This window comes from Emys orbicularis, chromosome 3 (assembly GCF_028017835.1).
Source record: "Emys orbicularis isolate rEmyOrb1 chromosome 3, rEmyOrb1.hap1, whole genome shotgun sequence".
In the NCBI taxonomy this organism is placed as follows: domain Eukaryota; kingdom Metazoa; phylum Chordata; order Testudines; family Emydidae; genus Emys; species Emys orbicularis.
Window position 1 is genome coordinate 92,766,791 of NC_088685.1, and position 13,944 is coordinate 92,780,734.

A 13,944-nucleotide genomic window follows, 5' to 3' on the forward strand; every position below is an offset into this window, starting at 1 on the left:
GGAAACCACATGCTTTGGTGCTTACAGTTCAAGGAAAATCCATTTTACATGCAATGTGTTAACTAATGTGTGTCACAGAAGAACAGAGCTTTACACGTTATGAATTGCTCACAAAGAAGCCCTGAGGTAACCGCCATTTTTTTCAGGCAACAGTAATACAGGTTTCCTTTGATTTTTAATAGTCCTTTTACAACCTACTATGGTATATAAAATTTGGAACAGTCTATATACTGATTATCCATCTTTCCTGAAGAAGTGATCAGGCCAGTCGATTTCTTTAGGGCAAGGACTCAGCAGAATCAGCTAGTTTGGGTGCAGTCTCTTCTAAGGGAGTTTGAACTGAATTTCCTAGGTCTCCATTTTCATGTCCATCAACACTTGGTTTCTTATCAAACACTGCAAATTACAAATACTTTTTTTTAACAGGTGCTGAGGTGATCTGAGGAATTACAAACCAATGAGCTTTACTTCAGAAACTGGAAAACTCATTAAAATAACTAAAAAATAGAACTATAAAGACTTCTAGATAAATATAATATGATAGGAAAATCTGCACTGCTTCTGTAAAGGAAAATCATGCTTCTCTAATCTAGAAGAAATATTTGAACACATCTACAAAACAGTGGACAAAGAAGAACCAATTGTCAATGTATTAGGACTGGACAAGAGTCAGAAAACAAAAAGTAGGAATAGTCAATTTTCGCATGGGAACATGGTTAAGAGAAAGTGAAAATCTGCAGATAATACAGATTTATCTAGGCTAGCCAAGACGACTGAATGAGGAACTTCAGAGAGACCTAACAAAGCCAGATGAGTTGGCTGCATGATGGCATATGAAATTCATTAAAAATTCTTAATTCCAGTCAAACAGGTTTGTATAATGAAGTTTCAGCTTTTAACATTTAGGCAAAAGAAGTTTTACCTTCTGATGGTTTGACAGCTGCACTTGCATTTTTCCTATTAGAACCTGAATTTCCACCTTCCTCCAATTCATCAAGATACAAGCGATAGCGATGTCCACTTTCATCCTCATATTCTACATTTTCGTCATCTGAGTCTACCTCTGGAGCAACATACACCACTTCAAATTCAATCTCCCCTCTCTAGAATACAATAAAGATTATCATGTTACTTATTTCACAAAATGGCTAGGGGGTTAAACTGGACTGCTAACAAGTATATTTTGTTGAATATCTGAAATGCTTTGGGAAAATATATGAATTAACCACTTACTCATCGAAGTGCAATAATAGCTCTATAGTTTAGGATGCACTGAAATTTGCATTAAAGTAGGGATTAAACATTTTTGCTATGAATGAATAATATAGTGTATGATCCCAAGTCTGCAAAACTTATGCTTAGTGAAGAACAAGTTTACCAAGAATTTAAGTAAATCTATTAATTATTTGGAGAGGAAAGGCAAGTACATCAAGGAAGGCCATGGTGCATCATGGGAGATGTAGTCCAGCCCACAGAGAATGGGGACATGAGATGACTAACTTACAATTTTCATGAGAAATCATGGCAACGTTTCCAATAAAAGTAATATTTCAGGTTTTGGACAAAATATGGTTTCAATAGTTTAGTACTGACTGAGAGAATAATAATCAATAATGCTTCTTTACACATTTAGATGGAAGGCTCCAATCTAAGTACTGACCCAGCCTATCTTAAGCGCATCAAAGCAATATCTAAGAGCATAAAAACATAGGTGATACAGCTGCAGGAAACACTATCTAAACACAAGTGCTGGGGTTGAAAGAAAATTTAAAAATGCCAAGCAACTCAATAGGTAAGAAGAAAGAAGACATATCCACATAGTGATGGATAATATAAGTTACCTGCTGGGAAAGAATAGTTACTGCTTCTTTATGTTTGGCATCTCTCAGATTCACTCCATTTACTGCTAGAATGGCATCTCCAACATGCAGACCTCCACATCGGTCAGCAGGCTGACCAGGGTGGATTTCAGAGATTAGTATTGGAACGCCGTGCTCCTTCCCACCCTAACACCACAAAAAAGAAAAAGATGGATTTATTTAAATAGCTGTTAGCAGGAAAGCAATATCTTGATAGCTTTTTAAGTATTTGTTTCAGTTCTCACAATAGAAAATTAGACAGTATACCTTTGGTGAAAAGAATTCATTTAATGATTCCTTTAATTCCCCCTCTCTGCCCCCAGACAAGTGAACAAATCTGAGTTATATACTCAAAGAGTGAATGGCGGTAATTCTGATTATTAACAGAAAACAAAATATTTAAAATCAGATATACAAATTGATGAAACAAGATTGTAAAAATAAAAAAATGTTTTTATACATTAGACACTGTGCCAGTTACTTAGCAGTTACAGGATGCAATAAAATATATGCACTATGGCCAGAATTTTCAAGCTCACTTGCTTAAAAGTTAGATATCTAAATCAAAGTGACCCGACTTTCAAAGATACTGGGCACCTGCTGCCAGGACCGGCTCTAGGCACCAGCAAAGCAAGCACGTGCTTGGGGCGGCACATTTCCAGAGGCGGCATTCCGGCCATCCTTTTTTTTCGGGGCAGTTGCGCTCTCGGAGCTGCGCCACTTAGACGGGGCAAGGGCACCGCGCCCCCAGCCGCAGCGGGAAGGGGAAGCCCCAGCCCCGGGATGCTGAGCTGCCAGGGCCCAGCCGCTACCTGGGGAGGAGAGGGCGAGTCCTGCTGGGGAGCCGGGGCTGCACCACCTCATCTGCGGACTGGCTGCTGGGCTGCCTTGTGCCACCCCTTATATTGGGGCTTCTCTGCGCGGCAGGGCGGGGGAGAGGGTAAAGCCCCTGCAGGCACTGGGAGAAGGTGACATCACTCCCTCCGCTTCCAGCGCTGCCTGCAAACTCAGCCCCACCTGAGCTTGGGGCGGCAAAAAAACCTAGAGCCGGCCCTGCCTGCTGCATTCACTAAGTTAGCCTTTGAAAATCAGCCCACTATTATTTGGATGTATGAAGTCGACACCGAAATTTGAAGAAGCTGGCCTATGCCAAGATTCGGTGAGGCATTTCGATTATAAAACCTCATTTTTCTCTTTGCTTGCCAAGATTATATTCATTGGTTGTCAGAATTCTCCACTAACTAACCTGCATATAAAGCCTAGGCCCAGAAATGGAATATTATTGAGTTTTTTAAATGCATGTTTCTGAAGTGAGAAGTTTAAAAAAAAAAATTGAGGTTTCAGATTTTTTTCAGCTATCTTGCACATTCTAGAACTCAAAATGATTTGCATTAGTTTATACATGCAGTCTAATGCACATGAAATGATGATGATATTAAAAGCAGTAGACTCACTGTTCCTTATATTTTATAAAAATAATCCTGCTAAATTTAATATCTTCACGTTTCAAGTTAATATTTCTGTACATTTCCAACAGAAATTCTTATATTGAATAAAACCTGAATGGTGATGGTACAAACTACTTTTGTTGTTCATAGACAACAGTGTATAAAAACAGTTCTATTTAAGTGTTTTTTCCAGTAGATTACTATTTAACTTGTAATACTCCAATCTGTCCAAATGTCAAAAATTGGCATCACTGCATGCTACAGTATCACCTAAACTATTCTCCCTCAGCTATAGCAATAACCTAAAAGTTAACTGTAAATGAAGACAGAAGGTGGAAAATAGATATAAGTATTTATTACTGTGATTGAAATGCCTAGTCCTTCATGGTCTTCTTTAACAAGGAGAACTTTTCTGATTGGACCAACGCCTTGACTCTTCTTTAAGGAATCTGGTTCCTAGTTTAACATAAAAAAGAGTAAATATAAACATATGAACTAAAAGGTACTTTTATGGTTGTTTTTTCACGTGCAGAAGGAGAATATTTACAGCAGCAGATAAGTGACATTAGTACAAGCCAACCCAAACGTAGAATATTCTTTGCCAGACAAACTGTGAAGAAGAACTGATGATGGAAACAAAAGAGAGACCCACTCATCTTACACTCCTGATTGGAGGTAGCGTTTCTGTGGTAACAAGAAATGGAGGAGAAAAGTCAGCCCCAGAAAAAAGAGGCAGACCACACAAAAGTCACTAGTTTGGAAAGCTAGTTGGGTCTACCACTCAATACTAGAAACTATATTTTGACCACAGGTGAAATTAAAAAACGTATGAAACCATCCCTTAATTATTACAGTGATCCAGTCAATACATTCAGTATACAATCCCAAGCATTTCTGATAATTTATTCCAGCAGGATATAAGAAACAACAACAAAAGTCAATCTCAAAATCTCACAAAAGCAGAATATATCAAGATACTTCTTTTCCTGTTATATTTTGTTAAATTTGTTGTTGCTATCCCACATTATGAGAAAAAAAAAAAAGTAACTGCACCGAAAATCTACAGGGCCGACTATTTTTATAAGCAATGAGTGATTTTAGGTGACTTAGTTGAGATGCTTTTAAGAGGCTTTATTTCAAAGAGTATTTTCTATAAAAACCAGGATTCTTTAAGGTTTATCCAGTTGGGGCACCCAAAATCACAAGCCACTTTTGAAAATTTTGACCATGAATTTGAGTTCACCCCTAACTCTAATTAAGTTTGTTATTCAGATTTTTTATAAAGATTAGGGCTGTCGATTAATCGCAGTTAACTCATGTGATTAACTCAAAAAAATTAATCGCAATTAAAAAAAAATATCACAATTAATAGCAGTTTTAATCGCATTGTTAAACAATAGAATACCAATTGAAATTAAATATTTTTGGCTGTTTTTTCTACATTTTCAAATATATTGAGTTCAGTTACAACACAGAATACAAAGTGTACACTGCTCACTTTATATTATTTTTTATTACAAATATTTGCACTGTAAAAATGATAAAAGAAACAGTATTTTTCAATTCACCTCATACAAGTACTGTTCTGCAATCTCTTTATCATGAAAGTGCAACTTACACATGTAGATTTTTTTTGTTACATAACTACACTCAAAAACAAAACAATGCTAAACTTTAGAGCCTACAAGTCCACTCAGTCCTACCTCTCATTCAGCCAATCGCTAAGACAAACAAGTTTGTTTACATTTACGGGAGATAATACTGCCCACTTCTTATTTACAATGTCACCAGAAAGTGAGAACAGGCATTCGCATGGCACTTTTGTAGCCAGCATTGCAAGTTATTTACATGCCAGATATGCTAAACATTCGTATGCCACCATTCCAGAGGACATGCTTCCATGCTGATGATGCTTGTTAAAAAAATAATGCTTTACAGTTAACTCCTCACTTAAAGTCGCCCCGGTTAACGTTGTTACGTTGCTGATCAATTGGAGAACATGCTTGTTTAAAGTTGCGCAATGCTCCCTTATAACAGTTGTTTGGCAGCCGCCTGCTTTGTCCACTGCTTGCAGGAAGAGCAGCCCGTTGGAGCTAGCTGGTGGGGGCTTAGAACCAGGGTGGATCGGCAGCCCCCCTATCAGCTCCCCACTCCCCTAAGTTCCCTGTGCAGCAGCTGCCCAGCAGGCTAGCAATTGCCGGGTAGTTCAGCTGTCCCTCCCCCCACTGCCGTGTGCTGCTCCTGCCCTCTGCCTTGGAGCTGCTCCCAGGAGCCTCCTCCTTGCTGTGCAGAAGTGGGGGGAAGAGGGGTGCTAATGTCAGGCTGTCTCCCTGCCCCACTCCTGTCCCCCCACTTCTGTTCCTTATCTCCAGAGTGGGAGGGGGGACACGACAGGGCTCAGCACAGAGGGAGCTTGCTGACTGCAGCTGCTGTCTCAATTTGCTAATCTACTTAAAAAGGCAATGTACTTAGAGTGGGGTCAGCGTACTTAACAGGGCAATGCAAGTCTCTCACACACACAGTGTGTGTCACTGTCTCACTCTGCCATGCTATCTCCCCTCCCTCCATTCATGCTGCCTTGTGGAGTGTGAAGCTACATTTAACAACAATGTATTAACCCTTGAGGGCTCAGCCAAGTGCTAGTTCATCATTTAGCAGTAAAGCATTCCCTGGGAAATATTCCACCCTCTTACTTCACCACCTCAACCAAGCTTCACAATCATCATTGCTGTGTACTGTATTAAATTGTTTAAAACTTATACTGTGTGTGTGTGTGTGTGTGTGTGTGTGTGTGTGTGTATTAGTCTTTTGTCTGGCGAAAAAAATTTGGAACATAACCAACACCCCCCCCCCCATTTACATTAATTCTTATGGGGAAATTGGATTTGCCTAAAGTAGCATTTTTCAGGAACATAACTACAAGGTTAAGCAAAGAGTTACTGTAATTAAATTTGTGACTGAATTCCTTGGGGGAGTATTGTATGTCTCCAGCTCTAATTTACCTGCATTCTGCCACATATTTCATGTTATAGTAGCCTCGGATGATGACTCAGCATATGATGTTCATTTTAAGAACACTTTCGCTGCAGATTTGACAAAACGCAAAGAAGGTACCAATGTGAGATTTCTAAAGATAGCTACAGCACTTGACCCAAGGTTTAAGAATCTGAAGTGCCTTCCAAAATCTGAGAGAGACGAGGTGCGGAGCATGCTTTCAGAAGTCTTAAAAGAGCAACATTCTGATGCGGAAACTACAGAACCCGAACCACCAAAAAAGAAAATCAACCTTCTGCTGTTGGCATCTGCCTCAGATGATGAAAACGAACATGCGTCGGTCCACACTGCTTTGGATTATTTTTGAGCAGAACCCGTCATCAGCATGGATACATGTCCTCTGGAATGGTGGTTGAAGTATGAAGAGACATATGAATCTTTAGCATATCTGGCATGTAAATATCTTGTGACGCCAGCTACAACACTGCCATGTTCTCACTTTCAGGTGACATTGTAAACAAGAAGCGGGCAGCATTATCTCCTGCAAATGTAAACAAACTTGTTTGTCTGAGCAATTGGCTGAAGTAGGACTGAGTGGCCTTGTAGGCTCTAAAGTTTTACATTGTTTTATTTTTGAATGCAGTTATTTTTTGTACATAATTCTACATTTGTAAATTGCACTTTATTGATAAAGAGATTACACTACAGTACTTGTATGAGGTGAATTGAAAAATACTATTTCTTTTGTTTATCATTTTCACAGTGCAAATATTTGTAATAAAAAGAATATAAAGTGAGCATTGTACACTTTGTATTGTGTTGTAACTGAAATCAATATATTTGAAAATGTAGAAAACAATCAAAAATACTGAAATAAACGGTATTCTATTATTAACAGTGCGATTAATCGCGATTAATTTTTTTAATTGCACGATTAATCGTGATTAATTTTTTAATCGCTTCACAGCCCTAATAAAGATGTTTTGACAATGAACACTATTAAGTCAACATTTTGAAACCTATGTGCCTGTAGTTAGGCTCCTAAATCCATAAGTTGACACCTAAACAGAAGTAGTCTGATTTTCAGAAGGGCTGAGCACCCATAACTGCCAGGGAAATCAATGGAAGCTTCAGGTGCACAACTCAGGCCATTATAGCAGAGTCACTATTCAAGACAGAACCACACTTTAATCCACTGTAATATATGTAACACCCCATAATGACTCGGGATTATATCATCACATACAAGGGAATACAAACTACAGCAGAACAAGCATGAAGAGGGAGGATTATACATATTAGTTCTCCCTGGAAAGCTGTGAAGGACTGGTGGAGAAAATAGGGGAAGGCAGGCTCACTAAGATAAGAAATATCAGAGTTCATCTTACATGCCCTGGTGGTGCTTGCATTGGTCGTTTCAGGTCATTACGACCCCGACATGCTCTAATAACAGTTTTGTGACGATGCAGGTGTATTTCTGCTTCTAGCTGGTTCCAAAGTTTATCATGAGCAGGACCCTTCATATCTCGACCTAGTAACTGAATCTGCTGGACCCTACAAAATGAGGAAGAAGAAAAAGAGTGTGTACAATACATCACAACTGAAAATTGAGGTATTTCGGTACTCACAATTTATCTGCTTTAGTGAACTGCAGTGTTGTAACTTGCACCCATGTGCTCAAACCAGCACAACTGCAACAGTGCTGAGCATGTACACACACAGCACTCACTGAAAGTTTCAGGACTGTGGATTGCTGTACGTACCTACCTCACGGTACCCAGCACAGTTCCTGGAAGCAGGTATATATGGCTTGTAAGGTGAGGATTTTTGCTTAAATCAACTGTAACTGCAAGATTTTCCCTATCTAGTGAAATCCTCTCTTTCCATCAAGCCCTCCAACTCTGGACCCTGCCTCAGAGGCCCAAACCCCCACTGGAGGCAACCATTTGGGGTAGAAACCCCCAACCGTTTCCCTGGGTGTTGGGCAAGAAACATCATCTAGCAACAGCTGGAGCTGCAGTAATGGCAGAGAAAGAAACTGTCTGGGTTCCCCCTCCAATCCAAGAGGCCCAAATTGTTTCTGAGGGCAGCCTTGGAGGACTGTCTCAGTGGACAGTGGGTGAAATCATAATAGAGGGGTACTTTGGCACAGAGGATAATTTAATATCCTTTTTAAAACAAAGAACTGGGGAAATAAAAAACAGACAAGGGGTAAAAAATAAAATGCAAAAAGAGGACTAACAATAGCGTTGTAGAGGGGGTAGTAAGGGATAATTTCTAAACATTTTGAAAGATAAATGGAACTAACATTGTGTCCCTATCATCACTCTCACTACTGTTTATCTGTTCAATCCCCTTCCCACACCTTTCACTGGATTTTTGTCTTTTTAGATTTTAAGCTGTTTGAACTAGGGACACTGTCTCCCTAAATGCTTGCACAGGAGTAAACAAAATGGGGTCCTGTCCCTGAGTGGAGCCTTTAAGTTTTACCACAATATAAATAAGACGTGATTTTACATTTAAATTCCCTTTTTATTTTGGAATAAATATTGGTTCTTTAAATATACCTTTGGAATTAGGCTATTACCGAAGTAGTCACCTTAGGTCATTCATGGAGCTAAGGAAAACAAACTTTTGTTCTATGGGGAGAGACGGAAGGGTTTCTTTTATCTCTCCCTGAAGAACAGACATTTGCTTTTCTTACATGGGGCAGGAACCTGACCTGAAATATTCTGCTCAAGGCTTAGGCAGAAGTATGCATATTCCTAAAAGATGCTTCCAAGCGGCTGGTTACAGTTTGCAATGGACATAGTGAAAGCCTGGTTTATTTTCAATAGCAGGAGGAATAGAGGACCTATAACGTTAAACATACCCTAATCCTTCCATAATTCTGATACTCATATACAATTATTTGTATTATCGTAGCCCCTATGAGTCCCACTCATAGACAAGGACCCCATTGTACTAGGCACTCTATAAACAGAACAAAAAGATGGTATCTGCCCCAAATAGCAAAATTATCAGTGTGGACCTGAAATTACTTGTACAAACCTTCCAGCTAGTTCTTTATCTAAGTATTTGGCTGCCAGTCTTGCCCCATAAACCTCAGCCTGAAGCACAGCTATGTGTCGACGAAGTGCTTCGTTTTCCTTCCTCAGTAACTTCACCTCTGCTTCAAGTTGAGCTTCTTTCACCTTTTCTTTCTTGTTGGCTTCAAGCTCTCTCTCCTAAAAAAAAAATTAAGAAAAAAATTGGTAGTTTTTATTTCAGTTATTTCAGGAACAGTGCTAAACATTTCTGCAAATAAACATGCAATAACTGCAGCATTACATAATGCATTACTCCCTCTAGAAAGTATTGTGGTGTTGAAGCTATAGTTCTTTTATTATAAAGACTCTTACAAAAGATCCATAAAATTGTCTTACATTGGGATTAACTTTCCTTACATCATAGGATCCTTTTCCTTTAAATAAAAGACGTTGGGGAAGGTTTCAAAAGGCACAAAGGGCAATTATGTGCTCAACTCTATAGAAAGTCAGTAGAATCCGGGCACCTAATTCCTATTTGTGCTTTTGAAAATCTCTCCCCTAAACACCACCAATACTAAAGACTTCTACACAAAACACTATATAATACAGTCATCAATTTAAAACAAAAAATTAAAAGTGAAATTAGTTATCACTTCATTAACAAATTATGCCTTAACATCAAATTACCTTTATGCTATCAAATGTGTGGTAAATTTAAGAGACAGTCAAACAAGGCCTTTAAAATATATGCCAAACACACATGGGTGACGATATCTATGGGACGATATCTCTGAAAGGAACTGGTTGTCATGCCTTGCCAGGGTTAAGACCTGCCTAGCTTTGGAAATTATTTAGAGTTTAATTTCCATGTAGTAATATGCTACATATTATTTTACTACTATTTGTTATTTATATTGTCGTAGTACACAGGAGCCCTAGTCATAGATCGGGACCCCACTGTGCTAGCACTCGACAAACACAGAACTAAAATACAGTCACTGCCCCAAGGAGTTTACAATCTAAGTGGAAGACAAGAGACAACAGATGGATTTAGGCAGATGGGAGAATACAAGGAAACAATGAGACAATATTGGTCAGGGTGACAGGACAGCTGGTGTACAGACGACTGCCTAACTGTTGTCAAGTTTTTTTGTAGGCATCCTGGCAAAGAAACTTTGAGGATGTTTACGGGGAGCACTTCCCAAGCTTGCGGGACAGTATGCAAGAAAGCATATAGTGCTTGTTTGAAAATGTAATAAGTGGATGATGGAGGCTGGCATCATGGGCCAATCGGAGATGGATGTCGACAACTCAATACCTAATGAAAGATGATAGGTAGGGTGGGGATTGACTGTGAAGGGCTCTGAAAGTGAATACATGCAGCTTATGTTTGATGCAATAGAGAAAGGGAGCCAGTGGAGGGATGCAAAGAGGAAAGTAACACAGTCAAAGCAATGGCCTAAGAAAATGATATTTGCAACAGTATTCTGAATGGGTGAGTGGGGCAAGATTGCATTGGTCAAGACCAGAGAAAAGGATTTTGCAGTAATTGAGACAAGAGAGGGTGAGAGCTTTGGCAAGAGTTTTAACTGTGTTGATGGATACAAAAGGTCGGATCTTAGAGATGTTATGCAGAAAGAATTGGCAAGGTTTAGATATAGCCTGGATGTGAGGTCTTAGAGAGAGGTCCAACTCAAAGATGACACCCCGGTTATGGGCCTGAGTGACAGGCAGGATGTTGATATAGTCCACAGTGCTCAAGAGAAGAGGTGGCAAGGAGGGTAGAGATTAGCATCTCTGTTTTAGTCGTGTTGAGCTTGCGCTGACGGGGAGACATCCATGAGGAGATGTCAGAGAGACAGGCCAAGATTTTAGCTTGGTCAGAAGGAGACAGTCTGGGGTAGAGACATACATAGCTAAGTAGTCAGCATAGAGACGGTAAGTGAATTTGTGTTTGCAGATGAGATTACCCAGAGATAAGGTGTAGAGGGAGAAGAGAAGGGGTTCAAGGACAGAACTTTATCAAACCCCTACAAAAAGTTAGTGAGTGGATAAGGAGGATTCTCCCACAGACATACTGAAGAAGCAATTCGAGAGGTAAGAGGAGAACCAGAAGAGGACAGAGCCACAGAAGCCAAGAGAGGACAAGATTTCAAGAACTTGGTCATCTGTGTCAGAGGCAGCTAACAGGTCAAGAAATATGAGGATGGAGTACTAGTTTTGAGCTGTAGCATTAGAGACTTTGTTGAGTGTGGATACAGTGGTGTGCAAGAGGCAGAGCTGGATTGGACAGGGTCTAGGATGGAATTACAAAGAGAAACCCCAGACAGAGTGTAGACTATAAACTCAATAAGCTTAGTGATAAAGGGAGATGGGAGATGTGGTTGTAGTTTGAAAGGAAAGTGCAATCAAGGGTGGGAGAGACTACAGCATATTTGTATTGTAAGGGGAAAGAGCCAGAGACAAGGGGTATGTCTACACTACGGGATTAATCCGAATTATATAATTCGAATTTGGGAAACAGATTGTTAAAGTCGAATGTATGCGGCCACACTAAGCACATTAATTCGGCGGTGTGCATCCATGTACCGGGGCTAGCGTTGATTTCTGGAGTGTTGCACTGTGGGTAGCTATCCCATAGCTATCCCATAGTTCCCGCAGTCTCCCCCGCCCATTGGAATTCTGGGTTGAGATCCCAGTGCCTGATGGGGCAAAAAACATTGTCGCAGGTGGTTCTGGGTACAGCCTCACCCCTCCCTCCATGAAAGCAACGGCAGACAACCATTTCGCGCCTTTTTTCCTGGGTGAACACTGCAGACTCCATACCACGGCAAGCATGGAGCCCACTCAGCTCAAGAAAGCAGTCATGAACATTGTAAACACCTCGCGTGTTCTCGTGCAGTTTATGCTGAGCCAGGACCAGAAAAACGAGGCGAGGAGGCGGCGGCGACGGCAGCGCAGCGACAAGCGTGATGAGGACATGGACATGGACATGGACACAGAATTCTCTCAAACCGCGGGCCCCGGTGCTTTGGAGATCATGTTGTTAATGGGGCAGGTTCTATCCATGGAACGCCGATTCTGGGCCCAGGAAACAAGCACAGACTGGTGGGACCGCATAGTGTTGTAGGTGTGGGACGATTCCCAGTGGCTGCGAAACTTTCGCATGCATAAGGGCACTTTCATGGAACTTTGTGACTTGCTGTCCTCTGCCCTGAAACGCCAGAATACCAAGACGAGAGCAGCCCTCACAGTTGAGAAGCGAGTGGCGATAGCCCTGTGGAAGCTTGCAACGCCAGACAGCTACCGGTCAGTCGGGAATCAATTTGGAGTGGGCAAATCTACTGTGGGGGCTGCTGTGATGCAAGTAGCCAAAGCAATCACTGAGGTGCTGCTACGAAAGGTAGTGACTCTGGGAAATGCGCAGGTCATAGTGGATGGCTTTGCTGCAATGGGATTCCCTAACTGTGGTGGGGCGATAGATGGAACCCATATCCCTATCTTGGCACCGGAGCACCAGGATACCCAGTACATAAACCGCAAGGGGTACTTTTCAATGGTGCTGCAAGCACTTGTGGATCACAAGGGACTTTTCACCAACATCAATGTGGGCTGGCCGGGAAGGGTTCATGATGCTCGAATCCAGGAACACTACTCTGTTTAAACGGCTGCAGCAAGGGACTTACTTCCCGGACCAGAAAATAACCTTTGGGGATGTTGAAATGCCAATAGTTATTCTTGGGGACCCAGCCTACCCCTTAATGCCATGGCTCATGAAGCCATACACAGGCAGCCTGGACAGGAGTCAGGAGCTGTTCAACTACAGGCTGAGCAAGTGCAGAATGGTGGTAGAATGTGCATTTGGCCGTTAAAAGGTTGCTGGCGATCGTTACTGACTCGCTCAGACCTCAGCCAAACCAATATCCCCATTGTTATTTCTGCTTGCTGTGTGCTCCACAATCTCTGTGAAAGTAAGGGGGAGACCTTTATGGCGGGGTGGGAGGCTGAGGCAAATCGCCTGGCTGCTGATTACGTGCAGCCAGACACCAGGGCGATTAGAAGAGCACACCAGGAAGCGCTGTGCATCAGAGAAGCTTTGAAAACCAGTTTCATGACTGGCCAGGCTACAGTGTGAAATTTCTGTTTGTTTCTCCTTCATGAAAACCCGCCCCCTTTATTGACTCATTCTCTGTAAGGAACCCACCCTCCCCCTTCCCCCAGCTTGCTTTCAAAGGAAATAAAGTCACTATCGTTTAAAAATCATTTATTCTTTATTAATTGATTATAAAAAGAGGGAGGGAACCCGGGTGGGGTTTGGGAGGAGGATCGGCGGGAAGGAAAAGGCCACTAAAAAAAGGTTAAAAAAATGACAGCCTTTTGCTTGGGCTGTCCACTGGGGGTGGAATGGGAGGGTGTACGGAGCCTCCCCCCCCGCGTTCTTACACGTCTGGGTGAGGAGGCTATGGAACATGGTGAGGGGGGAGGGGGGTTATACAGGGGCTGTAGCGGCACTCAGTTATCCTGCTGCCGTTCCTGAAGCTCCACCAGACGCCGGAGCATGTCTGTTTGCTCACGCAGCAGCCCCAGAGTTGCATCCTGCCTCCTCTGATCTTC

General features: G+C 41.5%; 1 protein-coding gene across 2 annotated transcripts in view; it reads right to left on the bottom strand.

Moving 5' to 3' along the window:
• Positions 1-277: 277 nt before the first annotated feature.
• GOPC (golgi associated PDZ and coiled-coil motif containing) overlaps positions 278-13,944 on the bottom strand; it is a 41,696-nt gene continuing 28,029 nt past the window's right edge. For both annotated transcript variants that reach the window (XM_065401892.1, XM_065401893.1), the window contains 6 exons: positions 9,353-9,528; positions 7,690-7,855; positions 3,668-3,763; positions 1,842-2,006; positions 923-1,103; positions 278-396 (listed from right to left, as the gene is read on the bottom strand). In XM_065401892.1, the coding sequence (XP_065257964.1) occupies positions 278-396; positions 923-1,103; positions 1,842-2,006; positions 3,668-3,763; positions 7,690-7,855; positions 9,353-9,528 (903 nt within the window). The remainder of the gene's footprint in view (positions 397-922; positions 1,104-1,841; positions 2,007-3,667; positions 3,764-7,689; positions 7,856-9,352; positions 9,529-13,944) is intronic.